Raw genomic sequence first — 22,770 nt, 5'->3', positions numbered from 1 at the left:
GGCGACAAAGGGAGACTCTGTCTCAAAAAAAAAAAAAGAATAGAAAAGAAAAAAAAAGAGTTCGGCTGAAGCAGCTGAGAGGTGGTGAGCTCACCAGTGAGGTCATTCAGGATTCGTTGACATTATGTATACAAGCAAAACATTTAGCCTGGGGCCTGGCATATAGTATGTTAATAAAATGGTAGATGTTCTAATAGTAGCCTAAAAAACAACTTATAGCCACCATAAGGGTGTGTGGCACAGGGGCGCAGTGCAGGCCTACCTGGTCCTGGTGATGGTCCTGGCTCTCCTTGCAGGCTATTTGTCTATGATATCACACCACGTCTCTTTTACCCGGACCTGAGTACCCTTCCAGAAATGTGGCCAGCTGTGGGGATAGGAGATAGCCTGCAGACCCCACACTGCAATTGCCTGTGAGCAAGGGTCATGCTAGGGTTTCAGTTACAGAGCATTCTCCCTCCTTTTCCTACAGCCCGTGAAAACGGAAACCATGACTGTCAGCAGTCTGGCCATTAGAAAGAAGATTGAGCCGGAGGCTGTACTGCAGACCAGAGTCTCCGCTATGGATAACACCCAGGTAACCTGTGCCTTCCAATGTACCCTAAGCAACAGGTATTGGGCATTTGGTGATAGGGTCCCCACTGCTGTGGCCAAAACCCTTGGCCAACCCTTTTAATCTCAGCTTCCCTGGAACCCACATTTTAATCCTGATGCTCTTCTGTGCCTCAGTGTCCTCCCTGAGCTCTGGGAAGGGGTGACGGGTAAAGCAGGTTCTTGTCCTGGGCAGACCATACCTCTTAAAGCCTCCATTTAGCCATCCATAAAATAGGAATGACCCTGTCTACCCCTTCCTCCTGGGCATATTGGGAGGACTGTACTGGCTAGTGGATTGGGACCTTGATGTTCACATTGCTTCAAGGAGTTGGAGAGGTTTCTTGAGGTATCCCAGGAGCTGCTTGGGGAGAGAAGAGGGAGAGATCCCAATTCAGCTTCAGTCAGAACAGCTCACCTTGGGTCATTTTTTATGTATTAGAGTTCCACATCAGATCAGTAAAATGAGCAAAGTGAAAGAAGAAAACCAAAGATCATGTGTCTTGACAAGAAGCAGCACCCTGACCACCTGGAGAAAGCCATCAGGCATAGGCACAGGTCCACCACTTCCAGTCCATTCCCTGCACTCCTTCCGTGCTTTTTAGACTTAGGAAATTAAGATTGAGGGTCTGATAGATGCCCTCTTGGTTTTTCCTGGCCAGAAGAGCTACAATGCTAGGAGCTTTTTGGCTCTGAGGCTAACCTTTTTCTCAAGAACTGAAATAAGACCAGGCACAGTGGCTCACACCTGTAATCTCAGCACTTTGTGAGGCCGAGGCAGGCAGATCGCTTGAGCCCAGGAGTACAAGACCAGCCGGGGCAATATAGTGAGACCCCATCTCTACAAAAAATACGAAAATTAGCTGGGCGTGGTAGCACATGCCTATAGTCCCAGCTACTCGGGAGGCTGATGTAGGAGGATCGCCTGAGCCCAGGAGGTCAAGGTTGCAGTGAACTATGAGCTAGGATTGCACCACTGCATTCCAGCTTGGGTGACAGGGAAAAAAAGAGAGACAAAGAGAAAACTGAAATAAGACATAAACCAATACAACATGGGCAATTCTTTTGTTTCCAGAGCTTTTTTTCTCCCACTTTTATAATGATAGTAGGAGTTTATGAGGCCGCCTACTACAGGTCAGGACTCTTGAGTTCTGATGAGCTGTGTGACCTTGGGCAAGCTGCTTTCCCCCTGACCTGTTTTGTTTTAGTAATACGTGTTTCTGTTGTGTTTTCCCACAGAAAAGTATAAAGAAACTAAAATTGGCCCTAGATCCCACAGCCCAGTAACCCTTGTCGACATAAAAACAAAACAACAAAAAAAAGTTTATAGTTATACAATTCAAGCAGAACAAAATGGGATTTTTCTTATATTACCACCCAGAAAAATATACAAACCTATTCCAACACAGATACCTACATCTCTATATACTTAACAATGTTTACACAGAAGCGATCATTTTCTTACACCTTACCTTTCTTCTTAGTAATTATTTTGGAGATCGCTCCTTGTTGGCCTACATAGACCCACCTTACTCTTGTTCATCTCACTTAGGAGGCAAATCTTGATTTATTTCACTGTCTCCCAATGGCATGCCTTGTGGTTGTTTTTGTTTTGTACAATTCATGATCAGCGCTGCCGTGAATTTCCTTGCTGGTACTTCTCGGCGAGCTTTTCAAAGGTTATATCCAAAGAGTCAGTTCCTAGAGATGGCTAGGTCAAAAATCACACGCATTGCAATTTGGATAGAATTTGCCAGATAGTCTGAAATTATTTTTTCTTTATCAGATACACTGGTTGAAATGTAATGAGGGCCTGTTGCACCTCTGTGATTTGGTCTGTGTGCAGCCCCCTGCCAGTGATGTTCACTCACACAGCCTGTCACTTTGTAACTGGGAGGCCGTGAGCCCAGGTGACAGATGCTGCAGGTGTACCCGGCTCTCCCCAGCTCTAACGACTCCTCCTCTGGTCAGCAGGTTGATGGGAGTGCCTCAGTGGGGAGGGAGTTCATAGCAACCACTCCCTCCATCACCACGGAGACCATATCGACCACTATGGTAAGTTGAACCCAGGAGGCTTCCCTCTCTGACCAGCCCCCTGCCCCGCCAAACAGCCAGCGGACAAGCTAACATCGCCTGGCTGATTCAGGAAGTTGTGAGCTGCCCTTGCTGTATCAGGCATGGGACATAAGTCAGCCGTTTATTGTCTGGGGCTTTAGTTGCCACAGGACATAGAGACAGGCCTCAGTTTTCCAAAGTGAGTAATGTGGGTGGTGGAATCCCTGAGTGTCAGTTATCTAGACCATCTCAGCCGCGGCAGGGAGAGAGAGAGGATGGTCCTCTTTGGTTATTGGCACCCACGAATCTCATCTTGCATTGAGATTTCATTGGCTCATCTCACCTCCACTCTGAAGGTGAGGCTGGAGTCCTTTCTGTGGACCCATCCTGGTGGCTGCACATTGTCTCTTGTCTTAGACCACTTCCTTGCCTTGGTCAGTAGATGGCGTGCGGTGACCCTAAGTTGGAACAGGATTTTTGGGACCACCCCCCTCATTGAGGGACCTCATGGTTCTGCTACTTATTTGCTGTCTGACCCATGAAGGAAGACCCTTGGCCTCAGGTGTCCTCATCTGTAAAATGGCAGTAATCCCCATTCTGCAGTTCTTAAGAGACCCCGGCAATACTAGATCCTTTCATGATTAAACAGAACAGATAGCATTCGGCACACAGGTTGTGGTTCCAGGCAATGTGCTGAGACTCCTGAGTGGATCATCTCAGTGGATGCTCTTCCCTCCACAACCTTTACAGATGAGGAAACTGAAGTTCAGAGAGGTAAAGCGACTTACCCAAGGTCACACAATTAATAAGTGGTAGTGCCAGGTTATCCACAGGCGTTCTAACGCCAGGAGCCCCACTTTCAACCCCAGCCACTCTGCTCTGCTCCCTTAATCCTGACCATTGTGAACATCGGCCACATGGGGCTGGGGCTGCAGTTGCGGCCGCTACTCGGGCTAGGAAAGGTAGCAGTGCTGGAGCCAGATCTATCTTGAGCCACTGAGAAGTTGTTTTCAAATGCTTTTTCTTGCCAACCCCCTGACATATACATAGGAAGGGAATTCCATCAATCTAGACTAGCCAGCAGGTAGGTTTTGAATACACAGAAATTTTAAGATCAATAAGTCCAAACTAGTTACCAGCTTGCACACCTTTCCCTGGTCACCTTTCCCTGGCCTCTCCCCTCAGTCCTTCACCACGTGTCATTGGGATGCTTGTAGGGCTAAATTTAAATCCACGCGTATGGTGAGCAGGCACTTATATCATTCATTTACTCATCCATCCATCCATCCATTCATTCATTTGTTCCAAAAACATTTATTAGTCTCTACTATCTGCCTGGTATGGGGGATACAGTTGAAGAAACTATACTGCCTGCTGGGATTCATTCATTCAAATGATCGTCATGAGCACCTTTAATGTGCTGTGCCCCTGTATTTAGGTTCTGGGCATACAGTGGAGAACAAGGCCCAGCTGTCCCACTTCCTGGCTGGATGACCTTGGGCAAGTCACCTGAACCTCTCCAAGCCTCAGTTTTCACTTCTGTAAAATGGGTGAGGGTAGAGGGCAGTAATAGCATGTGCTCAAAGGGCTGATGTGAGGGGGAACCAAAGCAATCTGTGCAAAGCCCCGAGAACAGTGCCTGGCACATAGTAAGTGGTCTGAAGATGTGAGCTGCAGTTACTTCTTTCCTGCCTTCATGGGATAGGGTAATAACACTCTCCTAGGGGCCACGAGGAAGGCAGCTATGGGGTGACAGCTCTGCCAGGAGGAGCCAGGAAAGGCTTTCTCTAGGCAGGGACATTTGAGTGAGCTATGCTTGAAGGATAAATTAAGGTACAGTCCCGGGGAAAGGCATTCTAGACAGTGGGAAAAGCAAGTGCAAAGGGCAGAAGGGAAGAAGCATAGCATTTGGGGAAGGGCCAGTGGTCAAGAAAGCCAGATGTCAAGCACATGGAGGAGGAGTCGGGGGTGAAGAGCTGGAAAGAAAGTCTAGACCAGAGCTTGATGGGCCTCAGATGTCATATACCAAATTCAAACTTCTGTCATGCAGACAATGGGGAATCATTTAAATTTTTTACATTAGGGACATGATGTCATCAGATATGTGTTTCTGTGTTTTAGAAAGATTATTCTAGCAACCTCTGTGGATGAGGGACTTGAGCAAAAAATTCTTCCCTCCTTCTCTCTCTCCTTCCTTCCACAAGTGTTGATTGAACACCCATGATGTGTACAGTTCTGTACCAGCCACTGTGAATCCAGCTAAAGAAGGGAACATCCCTGAGATCTGGGGCCCACATGCCACTGGGAGAGACAGAGAGAGAAGGCAGGGAACCAGCTTAGACATTGGTGCCCAGGCTGGGTTGGGGCTGGAGTGCAAGGAGGTGGATGCAGAGAAGGGGTTAGAGTTAAGGGATGCCTGGGGGGAGGAAAGCCCAGGATTTGGTCGTTGGTAGGATGTTCAGGGGACAAGAGGAAAGATGAGCTCGTGACACTGTTCACTAACCAGTGGTTCTCAAAATGTGGTTCCAGGAACCTGTTAGCAAGGCAGGTCCTTTGGGCTCCTCCTTAGACCTATTGACTCAGAAACTCTAGGGTGGGGCCCAGCAGTGTGTGTTTTTCCAAGCCCTCCAGCTGATTCCTCTGCTGATATAAACAGAGCACTGGGGGAAAGTGCTCTTTAGTGACAAGCATGTGTTGGAAGTGGAAGAAGCAGTGAATTCCGTTCGAGATCGGATGAATCTGAGGTGCCTGTGGAACATTTCCAGGGGAAAATGTCTAGGACACAACCGATTTTAAAGGCCTAGGGTCCAAGAAAGATCTGGGCTACAGGTGAAGGGATAGGGGACTTTGACCTCCATGAGGCAGCAGAAGCTGTTGAGTGGCCGAGGTGGCCCAGAGAGCGGGTGGCAAGTGAGGAGAGCCTGAATGTGGAGGAAGAGAGGGCTGAGTTTGCCTTGGTCAGGGAGAGAAACTGCTCCTCCTAGAGGCAGGTGATGGGACTGGCCAAGGATACAGGAGAGGAAAGGAGGAGCAGAAGGTGCCTTGTTTTGAATGACTGAAGTCCCTAGTGGTGGCCTCTGTTTTCAGTGTGAAGGTGGAGGTGAGGCTTTGCCCTGGGAAAGATAGAACAATGAGAGAATAAGAGGCTTTAAGGAAGAACTTCCCAGAATGATGCTAGGATTCAGAGGGGTTAGTGTCTGTTAAGGGGAAAGGAAGCATTGAGCCTGGAAGCTGCCCTTGGAAAGCCTGCTGCTGGGCCATATTCTGGAACTGCAGGTGCATCTGGGAACGTGCTTTGTGGTACAGTACCAAAGAACCAGGCTGCTGGCAGCCTCAGCTGGATACAGGTGGGAGCGGCAGGGGAAAGTCAGTGAGTTTCTGTTCTCACCTGCCCCTTGGTAGGCAGAAGTCCAGATCTAGTGCCATGCCCGGACCAGAACAAGAGGTCAGGCCACTGAAGACCTGCAGAATGGACACAGTTCTGGGTCTCTGGACAGACAAGGCAGAGCCTTGAGATGGTGCAGAAAGTAGGAGGTAGAAGCAGGCAGCTGGACCCTGGCCAGATCAGGGGCAGTAAGTCCGGGGACAATTCCAGGAAGATCTAGCAGTTAGAATTTAAGGTAGGGCCAAGAGGGCTGTTTGAAGGGAAAGATTCCCAAGGGCAGAGTGGCGTGCAGAGTGTGTCAGACTTGGAGTCAGACAACATGGAGTTAAGTTCCAGCTCTACCAGTAGCTTGCTGGGGGACTGAACACTTAAGTTTCTCTCACCCTGCAGTTTCTCATCTGCAAATCAGGAATATTAAAAATAATGCCCTACCGGTGTTATGAGAATTAAATGAGATAAGGCATGTAACATCCTTAAAACGATGCCTAGCACATAGCAAGCACTCAGAAAGTCATTATTATTATTATATTCTAAATAACCAGCTTATGCCCCTATATTTATCCTATGTATTCTGGTTTGCAAAACCTTTTCTACTCCATTGGCTTCATAGGTTCTCTGTGGGATTGGGGCAAGGGTCCCTTTTTACAGATGAATCTGCAAGGCCCATAGAGAGGAAGTGGTTCTGCCCCAAGTCACATGGCTCGAAGGTGGCAGAGCAGGACACGAACCTGAATCTGGCAACTCCTCTGCTAGTGCTTCTGGAGAACAATGCCATGTCTTGAGCACTACAGTGTTCCTAACGCCAGACAGTCTGTAAATGTTGGTTGAATGAGTGACTCTGCAAGTGTGCGAGTGAACGAGTTTGTGCCTGAGTGAGCAAGGGATGAGTGAGAGGAGGCAGAACTGAACGATGCCTTCAGTCCTTTGCTTCTACTGTTTCTACTCAACCTTGTGGTCGTGATAGCTACGTGGCCACGTGCTCCGGCCATCCTGGGGGCCCACCCGGCTGAGAGCTGGCCATCTGAGCACTATTGTTTCCCCAGGAGAACAGTCTCAAGTCCGGGAAGGGGGCAGCTGCCATGATCCCAGGCCCACAGACGGTGGCCACGGAAATCCGTTCTCTTTCTCCGGTAAGTGGGCAAGGCCAGCTCAGGCTAGGGGACTCCACACTGAGAATATGGGCATAGACCCATGTATGGCTGGCAGGAAGTGCAGTGTTGAGCCCAGAAGGCACCCTTCTAGGTGCAGAGCCAGGAAACTGGACCCTTTTCAGTTGCCAACAGAGCTCCTTGGTACCTGCTGGAATCTCATGAGTGGCCCTCTCCCCTCCGCCCACACATGTAAGTGGGGCATTGGTGGCGTGTGAGGGTGAAGCGGCCCCTCACCTTGGTGGTGCCGCTGATGGTTCTTTTGCATCTGCCCTCCCTACTAACCAGGAAGAGCAATGGACTAGGAGGCCAGAGGCTTGGATTCTGGACCTGCCTCTGTTGGTGCCTGCCCGGTGACCCTGAGTCTGTCACTGTAGGGTCTCTTTTAGCTCTTGCATTCTCCAAGTCTGTGGTTCTCATTGTTTAGCTCCGTAGAGAGCGTGCACCTGGCTGTGACAGATTGGGGCGTCAGGAGGGCTGTGTTTCCACCTTGGATCCCTTTGGTCATTCTTCCATGATGCCAGGATTCTTAAATTATAGGGTATTGTTAGGATTCTGGGCCTCAGGAATCTCAGCGTCTAGGAATCTCAGATTCCAGGGTTTGAGAATTTGTTGGGTCTAGGTTTCTGAAGATTCCAGTATTCTTGAAATCTTAATGGCTCAAAGCATCTTGGCTTTGAAGTGTCACCTTCATGGGGCCCTTTACCCCACCCCGCCCCCACCCCTCCAGAGCCCATTGTCCTTACCTGACACCCTGGGTGGGGGGTGGTTATATTCTGCAGATCATCGGGAAAGATGTCCTCACCAGCACCTACGGCGCCACTGCGGAAACCCTCTCAACCTCCACCACCACCCATGTCACCAAAGTGAGTAGCAGCAGGGTGCCCCATGCCCCCAGCCGAGCTGCAGGCGAGAAGGTCATGACTGTTGTTCAGCTTTGGCTTCGCCATCTGTAAAGTGGGCAGAGAAAACCTGTAGTGTTTACCAGTTTCTGGAATACTGTGCGCTTTGTCCTGTGCCACATGTTGTTCTAGGCACGGGCCCTTCCCACACGGTGTTGACAGCCAGGCTAGAGGGAACAATACTCTCCTCTTTGAAGTAACTGTGAACCATGGCGTGTGCACCTGGTAGATGGGAAATGCTGGAGGAATCTAGATGGGGTGACATATGAGAGGCCCTGCAAGAATCAGGAAACATCTCCTAGAAGAAGTAGGGACTGAGTAGAGTCTTGGAAAGCCAGGCAGGACACCTGAGGGAGGAGAAGACAGATGCAGGTGTTCTAAGCAAAGCAGAAGAGGGAAGCAGAAATTGTGTGTTTGCTTATTTGTTTGTTTGTTGAGCAGATGTTAGTGAGTGTCAACTTTATTTGTGTTGGCCTCTGTGCCAGGGGCTGCTGGATGTAGCCATAAGTGAGGCCTGTTTATGGGACATGAGAATCACATGTAGGGGGTGTATCTGGGAAATTAGGTTGTACTGGGGACAGGGAGGTGGAATATAGAGCAAATAACAAATACCAGGACACATTTGACTCTGGAGGATCTGGGCCTCAGGGAGATTGGAAAGCCATGAAGATTTTTAGATTGGAGAGTAACCCATTGAAAATAGGTTTAAGGAGAGAATATCAGATCCATCAGGATGTATAGATAGGTGGGAGAAAGAAGAGGGAGAAGTATGGAGAGAGATGAATAGTAAATAACTCAGACCTGCTGGGGAGGGCCTGGAACAGGGTGTGAGTCAGAGCCCAGGCGGGAAGAGGTAGGGACAAAGGAGGGAAGCCTTCCTGGGTGACCCAGCAATAAGGACAAGGGCTAGTTGGGAGGCAGGCGGGCTGATGCGTCCATACCTATGTGGCCAGGAGGAAGGCAGGAGGGCGCCTAGCCAGGGCTGGAGGCCTGGAGCAGCCAGGTTGACGAGCCATCAGAGGAGAACTCTGGTCAGTTGCACCAGGCCTTCATTCACAGACTGTCCTGGCCTCTGCCTGCGCCTCTGCAGGATTCAGCACTTTCTCACATACCCCACAGAGAACCCACTCTCAATAAAAACATTACTGAGCAATGTTGACTTCTCTGAAAGCTTTATGGGAGGTTTTACATCCCACGCCCACAGCAGACAGTTCAGGAAACTCTTCTTCCCAAAGTCCCTGCCAACTGGGAGCCCCCTCTTCTTTCTATCCACTCCTGACTCCAGCTGGGATTCCCCACAGACACCACCCTGCTTTAACATGCCAAACAATTAGGTCCCGCCTCAGCTATTACTTCGAAACTTGTCCAAATCCTGTGCCTTCAGAAAACAGCGGAGGTCATAAGTATCATCAATCTAATTTTCTCTTGTAGTATTGTTGGAAGTCGTTCAAGGCAGAACCTTGTCACCATTCACATTTCATTCATGTGTTCATTCAACAAATCTGCATTCAGCACTGCCCTGGTTAGACTGGGTGAGGGAGTGGGAGAGGAGGGGATACAGAGATGAACAAAATATAGACCCTGCCTTCAAGAACTGGCAGCCTGGTGAGGTGAACATGGCCACAGACACACATATGGTCGGCACCAGGCAGAGAGGTCCAGAACTGTGAGAGAGACAGACTCAGTGCTCAGGGAGTACCAAGGCAGGAAGGCAGAAGCATTGCCAACCAGGGTCTGAGAGGCAGCATTGGAGCTGGGCTTGGAAGACCTAGATGGGGTGGTTTGGTAGTTTTGGGGAGTGGTGGCAGCCAGACAAGATCTGCAGTTCAAAGTCCAAAACCAGAAAAGAAAAAATCTGAGGAAGTCAGGAGAGAAGGTAACTGCTGGTTCTCAACCCTGCCCTTGAGAGATGATTTGGGTAGGTCCCCTCTTGAGGCTGCTGCCCCAACAGGACCCAAGAGTGACCTCACCTCCCTCTCCCTCTGCAGACTGTGAAAGGAGGGTTTTCTGAGACAAGGATCGAGAAGCGAATCATCATTACTGGGGATGAAGATGTCGATCAAGACCAGGTATGGGGGTAGGGACCATTCTTCCCAGTGCCACTGCCCAGTCCTCAATCCCTCCTATGTCGGGTTACCCATGGATGGCTACGCTCATGGGCAGAGAAGGTGTCCACTTCTTGCTGACCCTGTTCAGATAAGAAACCCCCAAGGAAGGGGCATTGGATGGGAGCCAGAAGGAGCCAGAAGAGCTGAGCTGTAGTCTGTCCCTTTAATTGTTTGACTTTGCCCCTCCCTGGGCCTCAGTTTCTCCAGCTGTGCACTAGAGGGCTTGCTGTTCTTCACAGTCTGTCTCATCTTGGATATTTCATGGTTCCTTCCTTTGCTGTTCTTTACCACCAGGCTCTGGCTTTGGCCATCAAGGAGGCCAAACTGCAGCATCCTGATATGCTGGTAACCAAAGCTGTCGTATACAGAGAAACAGACCCATCCCCGGAGGAGAGGGACAAGAAGCCACAGGTAAGGCTCCTGAGGCCCAGCAACCATGAGAGAGAGGAGGGATCAGTAGCAAGATCCTCTGAGGGCTATTTCCATCTGAGAACCCAATGGCTTGACCCCTAGTGCAACTTTGACCCGCCCCCCCACCAGCCTTCCTGATTTGCTGATTTGGGCACCTCCCCGAGAGACATGTCCGTGGGGAGAGGAAGGAAGCCTGGTTCCTTGGCTTCTTTGGGGTTTCAGGCTCCAGATCCAGAAAAATAAATCCAGAAGTGGTTAAAAATGTTTTTAAAGGGAGGGAAATGGAGAGAGGAATGACAGTGGATATTGAGGTGGGACAAATGGAGGCCCTCATTATCTCCTTGGGCATTGCCTATAAACCAGAAGTCAGAAAAAGTCCTACTAGGCCCAGTGCCACATTCCTGGCCCTGAGTCTCTCTCTCTATTACAAGTCACTGAATGTTGTTAAGGGGACATGATGACCAGAGCCCTTGATCTCTTCTGTCTTGCTTGATTGCAATTTTTTTTTTTCTTTTTGAGATGGAGTCTCTGTTGCACAGGCTGGAGTGCAGTGGTGCAATCTTGACTCACTGCAACCTCCGGCTCCTGGGTTTAAGTGATTCTCCTGCCTCAGCCTCCCGAGTAAATGGGACTACACATGTGTGCCACCTCACCTGGCTAATTTTTACATTTTTAGTACAGATGGGGTTTCACCTTGTTGGCCAGGCTAGTATCAAACTCCTGTCCTCAAGTGATCCACCTGCCTCAGCCCCCCAAAGTGCTGGGCTTACAGGTGTGAGCCACCACACCTGGCATGATTGCATCTTGACTTCTGAGACCTGCAGGGGCCAAAATCTTAGGGAACCTATATTCTCCTGTTTAATTGTAGGTCATCAGTGCTTTGGTGAATAAGATAAATAAGATGATGTTGGGGCAGATAGGGCTTTTAGCAGCCTGAATTAGGGGAGGGGTTCTTCTGGGCCCTCTGGAAATTTACCAGATCTTATCAGATCTATAAAACAAAATCCCATAGACATTGAGTTGGATAAAATAAGCCAGGCACAGGAAGTATAAACTGTATGATTCCATTCATAGGGAGCAAACAAAACTAATCTACAGTGTTGAAAATCAGAATATTTCTGATTTTCTATCTGAGAAAAATACCCTTCTGATTTTTCTGTTACTTCTGGGATGCAGTATTCACAAGGAAGAGGGAAGGGCCACAAAGGAATCTTCTAGGGTGCTGGAAATGTCACTATTTTCAACTGGGTAGGTTACATGGGTGTATAGATATAAACACATTTATAAAATTCTTCTCACACTTAGAGTTGTGCACCTCACACATTTCACGGGTTCTACCACAATGAAAAAAAATCCATCTCAAAGACCCCACAAATATAACCGCTGGTCTCCTTTTTGCCCTTTTCCTTGAATGAATGAAACCAGTCTTTTCTAGAAAGATACAAGAATGTTTCTTTTCCTTTGATTACCAGACCCCTTAATGTCAGAAGAAGAAGCACTGAAACATTTTCCTGCTGCTTTGAAAGGCTGCTAACCTCTGGTCTGGACTAGGGCTGTTCAACAGAACTCTCTGCAGTGATGGAAGTGTTCTTTCTGTGCTGTCTGGGATGGTAGTTGCTAGCTGCACGTGGCCACCGAGGACTTGAAATTGGCTAGTCTAAAAAACATGTGCTTTAAGGGTGAAACACGTGCAGGATTTTGAAGATTTAATATGAAAAAAAGGATATAAATGATCTCAATAATTTTTACATTGGTTACATATTTAAATGATAAAGGATACATCAGGTTAGGTAAAATGTACTATTAAAATTAATTTCACCTGACCAGGCATGGTGGCTCACACCTATAATCCCAGCACTTTAGGAGGCTGAGGCAAGTGGATCACCTGAGGTCAGGAGTTTGAGATCAGCCTGACCAACATGGTGAAACCCTGTCTCTACTAAAATACAAAATGAGGAGTGGGGGTTCGTGGGTGCCTGTAGTCCCAGCTACTAGGGAGGCTGCGGCAGGAGAATTGCTTGAACCCGGGAGGTAGAGGTTGCAGTGAGCCAAGATGGCACCATTGCACTCCAGCCTGGGCAACAGAGTGAGACTCCATCTCAAAAATAAAAATAAAATAAAATTAATTTCACCTGTTTCTTTTTAAATCATTTTGAATGTAAACTAAAATTGAGAACTTTGATTGTGAAATTAAAATTTTCCATTTATCTAGAAATTTTTAGAAAGATAGAAATATATAGAAAATTTCAGAAATGTTATCTAGAAAATCTATTATCTAGGAAAAAAAATTATTTTTTTTTGAGATGGAGTCTCACAAAAAAAATTATTTTTTTTTTTGAAATGGAGTCTCACTCTGTCACCCAGGCTGGAGTGTGGTGGCACAATCTTGGCTCACTCCAGCCTCCAACTCCCAGATTCAAGTGATTTTTGTGCCTCAGCCTCCCAAGTAGCTGGGAATACAGGCATGTGCTACCACACCCAACTAATTTTTGTATTGTTATTAGAGACGGGGTTTCACCATGTTTGCCAGGCTGGTCTCGAACTCCTGACCTCAAGTGATCTGCCTGACTCGGCCTCCCAAAGTGCTGGGATTACAGGTGTGAGCCACTGCACCCGGGCTTATCTAGGAAAATTTTAAATTTCATATGTAGTCCACATTCTATTTCTACTGGACAGCACTGGTCTAGAAATGTAGGTTGGCCATGGGTGCAGCCTATCTCCCAGCCTTCCTCAGACTTTACAAGTGATTGCCATTCCTATCCCCTCAGTTTTTCAATCATTCTTCCTTTATTCCTCCCAAATCTCAGAGTGGTAGAGTGTAGGCCACTTGCTAAGCTGGGTGTATCACCTGGGGAAGCCTGTTTAAAATACAGGCACTAGAGAACCCTCTCCATAAACTCTGATTTAGAAAGACTGGACTGGGACCTGGGATCTGCGTTGCCTGGGAATCTTCATTTCTACCTTGGTCCTTAGGGAGTCCCCATGCAGCCAGGTATAGGAGCCACTGATGCAAAGAACTCTGTACTGGGAATCCAGGGACCTGGCTCTAAAGCTGTTCCACTGACTGGTGTGTGACAGTAGGTCCGTTTCTTCCCGAGTCCCAATGAGTGACTCGGTTTCCTCATTTGCAAAATGAAGAGGTGGAGCGAGCCCCCTTCCAATTATAGTCCTCTGGCTATTTGCTTTCCTGGGGGTATCTGTTGTGTGTTTCTCATCCCTTCTCCATTCCCTCTTTCACGCCTCCTCATCTTCCCCAGGGCATTCAGAAACAGGCCCCCAGGCTCCTGCCTTCCCGTTTCCCTAGCCATTCAGAGCTCTCGTCCTGGCCTCCACATCCTGCCCCGCCCCCGCCCCCGCCTCATTGCAGTCTTTCATATCTGCCCACCTCACTGCTCCCTTTGCTGTCTCATTCTCTCCTCCTCGCCTCTGTTTAGTTCTTTCTTTGCTGCCATTGCCCCACATACCACCATGCACCATCTCTCTCTCTCTTCTGGGTTGTTCTGTAAAGGTCACCTTGTTTATGTTGCCCTGGCAAGCCAGAAGTTTCTCTCCCTTGCCTTTTCTGCCCACATGCTTTACCAGTAGTTATGGTCAAGTAGAACCCACATCTGACTCTTAATACAGTCAGACTCATTAATTCTGGAAGAGGTCTCCTCTGAATTTGAAAACTCCTTTTTAAAGTGCTTGGAAACATTGGCTTAATGGATGGATGCCTCTTGGTACCCCAAGGAAGAGCTCTGCACTCCTGCAGAGTCTCAAGCCCTGCCCTTTATTAGCTGTGTGACCTTTTAGCAAATCATTTAAACTTTTCAGCCTATGTTTCTTTGTCAGCCAAATGGCAGTGATCATCACAGTAATAACAATCGCTATAATTTATAGAAAGCTTATGCTGTGCCGGGCACCAGGCCGTGCATTCAACACAAGTACTGTTACCTGCTCATTCATTTTACAAATGAGGAAACTGAGGCTCAGAGATGTTAAGTGGCTTGCTCACAGTCATGAAGCTGTGAACATGATGGATTGATTAGAGAGTGAAACCCAATCTGTTAGATTCTAAAACCCAATGGTCTTGATCTCACCACACTCACTTTTCATAACATCTGTCTCCTAAGGCTACCAAGATCATCCATGCAGCATGGTAGTTAGCACAGTGCCTGGCACATAGTGAGTGCTTAATAAAAGTTCATTATGACTACTATTACTATTAACTTGAAGTAGGCTAACAAAATGCTGCACGCAGGGACTGTGCTGTGCTGTAATAAACCAAAAAGAATAAATCATAACACTGTGTTGTTTAGATGTCTTTGGTACTTCTGAAGTGTCTATGGGCTTATGAAGATATCCCACATACCCAGAATAATGATTACACTGACTTATAGGACAGCCACTTCATTAATTGATGCACAAACTTAAAGTGCAGCCTGTTACTGTAAGGAAAAACAAAACAAAAACCAATCCCTGGTTAGGATGTAGCAAAATTGAGTAGAAAGAATACTACTCAATTTTGACCAGGGGCCAGGCGCAGCAGGTCACACTTGGAATCCCAGCACTTTGGGAGGCTGAGGCAGGAAGATTTCTTAAGCCCAGGGGTTCAAGACCAGCCTGGCCATCATAATGAGACCTTGGTTTCTAGAAAAAGTTTAAAAGATTAATTGGGTGTGGTGGCTGGCACCTGTAGTTCCAGCTACTTGGGAAGTTGAAGCAGGAGGATTGCTTGAGTCCAGGAGGTCGAAGCTGCAATGAGCTATGATTGTGGCACTGCACTCCAGCCTGGCAGTAGAGCAAGACCCTGTTTAAAAAAAAAAAGAAAAGAAGGAAGGAAGGAATAGATGGATACACCTAGGTTTTGGAGCTAGAAACACCTTGGTGGCTGTGTGTCCAGAGGAACCTCTCTGACCTCAGTTTCCTCACCTACAAAATGTCATTAATGTAGAAATTGGAGTTGCTGTAATAACTAAACAACACCTGTGATATACTGGATCTGTGTCTTGCCTACAGAAGGGGCTCAGCAAAGTGAACCTTTTTCCTTGTCCCTCTGAGGTTTCTCCATGTTTAGAGGTTGATGAGAGCACTGAGAAAGTCAGACCATAATTGTCTACCACCAGCCTGGTGCCTGAAGCCCTGTCTCCATGAGGGTGTTTATCTTGCTGGTCTTACTCTTCTCTTCTCTCCCCAAATCCTCCAGAAACATCTGTCTGTCTCTGCTTCAGTTGACTCTTTGTCTTCCTTCTTAACGTTCTTCCTTCTTGAAGTTCTTGCTGTGAGTGTGGAAAGTCACCCATCTCACACAGAACCTTTTCCCTTCTCTCCCTGCAACCTCGCAGGTCAGACGTCTGGTTTCTGCTCCATCTTCTCCCACTGGCCCACTTCCTTCAAAGAAGACCTGTCTCCCAAACACCACCAGCAAGAGGGCAGCACTTGCCCATCTTCCTGACCTTACAAAATTTAACGGGAAAAAATTGACCTGTTCCAAAACAGGAACCTTGGGCTCTAGCCTTAGTTTTGCCAACTTGCTAAGCCTGAAGCCTCTGGGCCTCAGTTTTTCTGTCTGTCAAATGAGCCAAGAAAGATCTGTTTTCTATGATTCCATTAGCACTTGACTGTATGCAAGTAGCAGAAATGATGTTTCATCTGTTAAATGGTTTTGAGTAGTTGCTGTGTGCCAGGCACAGTGTTGGACACTGGAAAGACAAGAGTTAAAAGACAGCCCTTGCCCTCAAGGAGATCAGAGTAGTGTGTAGTTAAATTAACAACAGCAACAATCGTCATAATAAGAACAGCCAGTATTTATTCAGCACTTATTATATGCTGGGCCCTTGCTTCAATTCCTCCCTATAATGGGAGGCAGAACCCATTTTATAGAGGAAGCAATTGAGGCTTAAAGAAGTTAAGAAACTTGCCAGGCACTGTGGCATGCACCGGTAATCCCAGCTACTTGGGAGGCTGAGGCAGAAGGATCACTTGAGGCCAGGAATTCAAGGCTGTAATGTGCATTGATTATGCCTGTGAATAGCTATTGCACTCCAGCCTGAGCAACATAGTAAGACTCATCGCTTAAAAATTTTTTTAAAGGAAAGGAAGTTAAGAAACTCACCCAAGATTACAGAGCTAGCTGGCCCATAGAGTGCAGAGCCTGCTCCCTTAAACACTGAGTTTTGGAGCCAAACCTGGAATCCAGGCTCCATTTCTTTATTTAATCACTGCTGTCTGTGGTTTAATCTCCAGGACACAGCTAGCCCACGGACAACAGAAAGGAAAAACAAATGAAAAAAGAACATCTGCAATCGTGACTAAACATTTCTTAGAGCTGACAAAAGATAGGAAGAAAAAGTGAAATGATGATGATCTTAGCTTCTTGGTGTTAAAGGACATTTTAACACATTTTCAGGCCAAAGTAAAAGATTACCACCTCCCTGGAAACAAGTGAGCAAACACACATGGGCTCTGGAATCCGACAGATGTGGGTTCAGTTCTCTGCTGCCACACACAAGCTGTGTGGCTTTGGAGTGCAGTGGCCATTCACAGGCATGATCATTACATGTTACAGCCTCCAGTTTCTCATCTCAAGAGATCCTTCTACCTCAGCCTCCCAAGTAGCTGGGATTACAGGTGCAAGTCATTCTACCTTGCTGAGTCACAATAAAGGGCATATGGTAAAGGGTAGCAAAAACAACCTCTTGCCATGTATTTAAAAACAAGTGACCGAAGTTGCTAACTTTCCTTGTCCTCTTCCTTTTCCCCCACTCCCCACCCCCCATTCTACCCCATGCCTCTGGCTTCCAGGAATCCTGACCTCTGTGAAGAGATCCTGGCATTTCTGGTCCAACCCAAGCCAGAGAACCATTAAGAAGGGGCCTTCATTCTGGATTCTCCAACACAACACCGACGTCCCAGCTGCGACGTACTGTCACTGATGAGAGACTGGGAAGGGAAAAGCATATATATATAGATATATAGAGATATAGATATATATACAGGAAACACCGCGTCCTTGCACTGCTGCTGGGGCTGGCAGAGCAGTTGGCCGACGGCAACAACCGACATCTGAACACCTACATTTCCTTTGCAGACAAATTGAAGAACTGGTGGGATTTTTTTCAAGAAAAAAAATTATATAATAACTATAATCCCTTGCTCACTCCTTTCCCCCGCCAAATAAGAAACGCAAGCCAGACCACGATGATTGTAGAAGTCCCTCCCACCCTGGTTCTGCACGTTAGTTAGCAGACGAGCAATTCCATTTGTTCTTCTCCAGCATTTCTGAGGCCCACTTGAATGCAAAGGAAAACACTCGCGCAGCAAAGCAAGAGAAGTCGCAACAGCAAGACACGCACAGTCAACCATTTTCCGAGAAAGAAAGAAAATTCCCCACTTGAAAGAAAGAGGAAGAACACTGGATTCTTACTTTCTGGATCTTGACACTGGGCTGCAAAATTCACCTGCCTCTCTCCCACCTCCCCTCACCCTCAACTCTCAATGTCTTGCTGTCATTTTCTGTCTCGGCTCCCTCCTCCCCCTTCCCCGACCCTACACCCCTCACCCTCTGTGTCTGGGTCCTGCTGAGGGCCACTGCAGATGACTCTCCTTTGAAATGAGAAAAAGAAAAGAAAGCAAGAACAGAAAACGAAGCCACAGGAAGGGAAGTAGACATTGTATGTTTATGGTTTCTCATTATGAAGGTGCAGCTTGTAGGAGGTTTGTACGGATGTGCTTTTAAGTTATGTATATTGCATATAACAGGAAAAAATATTAAAATAAACAGTGCTGGTAAGTATGAAGCTGACATTCTAAAATTATAATTATCTGACTGTGATTGATGTATCCTGAGGTTCCTAGATCTCACTGAACTGGCCCAGCTAAGGAGACCTGGACTCTGGGTGTGGGTTGGCTCACAGTAGGGGCTGACGGGTTCAGTGTAGTAATACTGTGTGTGGTGTTTGTAATTGGTTAATTGGTGGGGAGGGGTGGGGGCCCCTAATGGAGAGGTGTGGGTTTGGCAAGAAAGAAGCAACACAGATGTTGTCCCCAAAATGCCGTTCGAGACACCTTCTCCCTGACCCCCTGGTAGTAGCAGTCAGGACCTGGTCTGTGCTCAGGTACCGGGTCCCAATCTGGGACTCTGCTGCTGAAGTTGCCACAGTAGAGGTCCCTGGTTTAGTCCTTATCTCCCTATGGGGCTTGCCTTGGTTTTCAGTCTTTTCTCTCTCTCTCTCTCTCTTTTTTTTTTTTTGCCACATCCTGCCCTTCCCTGACCCCATTGTAATAACCAACTCCATATCCAAAGGGAGGTGGTGTTCCCAGCCATTATAGAAGATGATGGCTTTAACCTGACTGTCTAAAAATTCCCAGCTCAGCCTTTTCCTCTACTTTCTTCCTTGTTCTGAATCATTTCTTCTTCTCGGGCCAAAGTAGCTGTGGTAAGGAGGCTGCACGGGGCAGACCCTGAGAGATAAAAACTGCATTTGCAAAGGCCTCCCCTGTCCCAGGACAAAGTTGAGAGTGACGGGCAATGTTGCTCAAAGGCTCCAGCTCTGCATAAGACCTTGGCTTGGAGACCTCCCTCTTAATCAACATCTTATCTCTGAGCTTGTGCCCAGAAATTGCTCCAAGACCACAGGAGCCCTTCAAGAAGCTCACATCAAAAGCTTGGCATTGCCCTCTGCCACACATGGGCTTCCTCAGGCTTGTCTGCCACAAGCTACTGCTCTGAGCTCAGAAAGTGCCCCTTGGTGAGGGAAAATGTCCCACTGCACTGCTAATTTCTCACTTCCATTTTATCTCCCAGTCCTCCTTTTAAACCAGTTAATAAATTCATTCCACAACTATTTACTGATTACCTGCTTGTGCCAGGGACTATTCTCAGGCTGAAGAAGGTGGGAGGGGAGGGTGGAGCCTGAGAAGCCACCTGAGCCAGCTTTATATTTCAGCCATGGCTGGCCCATCTGAGAGCATCTCCCCACTCTCGCCAATCTATTGGGGCATTGCCCAGGGGTGCCCCCAGGCGGCCCAGGTTAGATGCGTCCCTTTGGCTTGCTTGTCAGTGATGACATATACCTTAGCTACTTAGCTGGTGCTGGCCTGAGGCAGGGCAGGAAATCAGAATAGCATTTGCTTCTCTGGGCAAATAGGAAGTTCAGTGGGGCAGCAGAATCAGTGGCATCCCCCGGGTGCAGGCCAGTGAACCCACTCCAACTCCCCCTGAGTGCAGCAGCACACTTTCCATACACCAGGTTCTTTCTACAATCCTGGTGGAAAAGCCACAGAACCTTCTTCCTGCCCTTCTTAACTTGAGAGCTCCCACTCGTTCTGGGTCAAGAGCTGGAGTGGTGGCTCCAATCCTCTCTGGGCCACTTTGGTCTAGGAACTCATCTTTGCAGGAACCAGGAGTCCTGAGCACACTGGACACACCTCAGAGGGAGGATCCTTGTTCTGGATTTTGTACCTGGCTTCAGGGCAGGGATGAAGTGACCAGGCTTAGCTTGTGGAGTTTGTGGGCCACCAGGGCTTGGGGAAATTGCCATCCTGTGGATGCTCTGACCTCCCTTCTACAGAGACGCAGGCAGTGCCACTAGGGAGGAGGGGACCTGCAAAGCTAGAATCTAGGGCACTGTTTCCTCCCCATCCTCCTCTTTGTAGAGAATAGAGATGTTTGTCTTGTCTGTCTTCAACCTACTTTTCCTTTTCTCTTTTTCGTTTCTCATCCTCTCTGTGCTGCCTCTCCACCCAGGAGGCCATGTAGCATAGTGGAAAAAGTCCCTAAGGGCGGTTAGGAGTTCTGGGTGACCATCCTGGCTCAGCTCCTAACTCACCATGTGACATCAGGCTATCCCTGTTCCCCCTCTTGGGCCTCAGTTTCCCGACTTGCAAAATAAGCAGAAAGAACCAGATGCTCTCCAGGGTCTTTTTCTACTCTGCCATCTCATGGATCTTCATTTTCTCTTGTTTTGTTTTCTCTGGATCTTTTCCATCTGAGGGTACAGGAAGTGCCAGGACCTGTTTCAGTTTTTGAATCCTGCAAGCACATTCCAAGACTGGCCTGAAATTGCATGAGCAACATCACTCGAAATAATTTTTTTTTCAAAAGCACCTTAACAACCAATTGCGATGCTGTCCTGTTCCTTTTTACTCACACCCTTCTCTCCTCTCTCGTCCCCATGCTCCCCCACCTCAGTGCTCCGTGCTGTATGCGTGTGCTCTCTGTTCTTGTATACTCAATAAAAGTGAAATAAATGTGTTTGATGCTGAACCATACTTCCTTGGCATCTCTTCTCTCTCTCTCTCTCTCTCTCTCTCTCTCTCTCTCTCTCACACTGTCTCTCTCTGACCTTGGCTACTGGTACAAATTGGCATTGTGGGAAGGGCTAAAACTGAAGTGGAGACATCCCAACTTAGAACATGTTTATTCAACAAATGTTTGGAACTCAAGGTGGTACAGGCCTTGGGTGACTCTCCAGGCACAACACAAACAAGGCGAAAGTCCCTGCCCTTCATGAACTCACAGGCTAGTGGAGGAAACAGATGCCAACACAGGCAAACAGTTGGTTACAGAGCGATCATCACTAGGAAAGAAATATACAGGGAAAAGGGAAGGAGGGTCACTGAAGGAGACCACTTTAAATACGGTGGCCAGGTAAGGCCTCTCTGAGGAGGTGATCTGTAAGTTGAATGAAGAGAAGGATCAATTGGCTGGGCACGGTGGCTCACCCCTGTAATCCCAGCACTTTGGGAGGCCGAGACAGGCGGATCATGAGGTCAGGAGATCGAGACCATCCTGGCTAACATGGCGAAACCCCGTCTCTACTAAAATAATAAAAAAAAAATTAGCCGGGTGTGGTGGCGGGCGCCTGTAGTCCCAGCTACTCGGGAGGCTGAGGCAGGAGAATGGTGTGAACCTGGGAGGCGGGGCTTGCAGTGAGCCGAGATCGCCCCACTGCACTCCAGCCTGGGTGACAGAGCTAGACTCCATCTCAAAATAAATACATAAATATATACCTGAGCATTTCCTTATACTTTCAAATACTAAATACTTCTTTTCTTTGGAAAGGTAATTCATTAAATGATACAAAGACTATACAGTGAAAAGTGATTCTTCAGCCTTCTCCAGATTTCTGTCTCTTGTCAGAGGCAACTGCTGCGAGGAACATTATGAATCCTTCCCTGAATTTTCCTTATAGGTCTCATTTAGCAATCTGTTATCCCTAGGGTTCTGGAATAGGACTTGGTTTATAAACAATGGGTCTTCATATGATTCCTCAGGACCCCGTACACCCTGATCCATATTTCTGTCTCCCATAAAGGACCATCCTCTCTGCTTTTGTGGAATAATCAAAGGTAAGTTGACCCAGATCAGTGTTTTTCAACTGCGTTGAGAGTGGGGAAATGACCCCTCCTCCTTTGCCCCCAACCCCCGCCCCGGGGACATTTAGGAATGGTTGTCACAACTGAGGGATGCTACTAGCGTCTAGTGGGTAGAGGCCAGGGTTGCTGCTAAACATCCTACAATGCACAGGACAGCCACATACAACAAATACCTATCTGGCCCCAAATGTCAATAGTGCCAAGGTTGAGAAATTTTGATCTGAATGGACATGAAACCCAAAAGGTGGGACTCCTAGGCCACCATCTACAGCTTCTACATCCATTGTTCAGTGTCCTGGAGTCTCGGAGAAGATGGTGAGCCCAACTGAAACAGGGAGCTTTGAGACCAGACACAGAGCTCAGCACTTAAGACTGGGAGTGGGGAGGGGTGGAGAGGAAGCTGAGTTTCTTCATGCAGGAAATGAAACTTGACAGGACAGGCTGAGATTGATAAGCATGACTGTGACTGATGGAGGCTGTCTCTGGTTAATCCTGCAGTAGCTCATTGTGATTAACCATGACTGCAGGGCCCGGTCTAGTCTGCAACCCACTAAAAGATAAATTTTGACCGAGACGGATTGGCGTATCCAGCTGTCACTGAGGAAATGTGACAGACAAGCTAAGGAGCAGCAGCACAAGAGATAAGAACAGACAGCCATTGGTTTGCATTCTAGCTCTGCCGTTCTCTGGCTGTGTAACATCTCCTTGAACCTCAGTTTTCTCTTCTGCAAACTGGGAATACACATACTTTACTAGGGTTAGTGCAAGGATTAGAAATACTCAAGTGGGCTGGGTGCGGTGGCTCATGCCTG

The 22,770-nt window shown here is 47.7% G+C and overlaps 1 protein-coding gene across 9 annotated transcripts in view; it reads left to right on the top strand.

The window, feature by feature from the left end:
- The window catches only part of EPB41L1 (erythrocyte membrane protein band 4.1 like 1), a 139,818-nt gene extending 118,967 nt beyond the window's left edge, over positions 1–20,851 (top strand). For 3 of the 9 annotated variants that reach the window (XM_025398570.1, XM_025398572.1, XM_025398571.1), the window contains 7 exons: positions 473–577; positions 2,566–2,646; positions 7,075–7,161; positions 7,962–8,045; positions 10,070–10,150; positions 10,484–10,600; positions 17,384–20,851. In XM_025398570.1, the coding sequence (XP_025254355.1) occupies positions 473–577; positions 2,566–2,646; positions 7,075–7,161; positions 7,962–8,045; positions 10,070–10,150; positions 10,484–10,600; positions 17,384–17,392 (564 nt within the window). In that variant the 3' untranslated portion in view covers positions 17,393–20,851. Of the gene's footprint in view, positions 1–472; positions 578–2,562; positions 2,647–7,074; positions 7,162–7,961; positions 8,046–10,069; positions 10,151–10,483; positions 10,601–17,383 lie in introns of all 9 variants that reach the window. The other 6 variants (XM_025398576.1, XM_025398577.1, XM_025398569.1 and 3 more) reach the window with 2 other exon arrangements.
- The last annotated feature ends 1,919 nt before the right edge of the window (positions 20,852–22,770 follow it).

This window comes from Theropithecus gelada, chromosome 10 (assembly GCF_003255815.1).
Source record: "Theropithecus gelada isolate Dixy chromosome 10, Tgel_1.0, whole genome shotgun sequence".
Classification (NCBI taxonomy): domain Eukaryota; kingdom Metazoa; phylum Chordata; class Mammalia; order Primates; family Cercopithecidae; genus Theropithecus; species Theropithecus gelada.
Note: the sequence above shows the minus strand (reverse complement) of the source record. Positions and strands in the feature narration are given on the sequence as shown.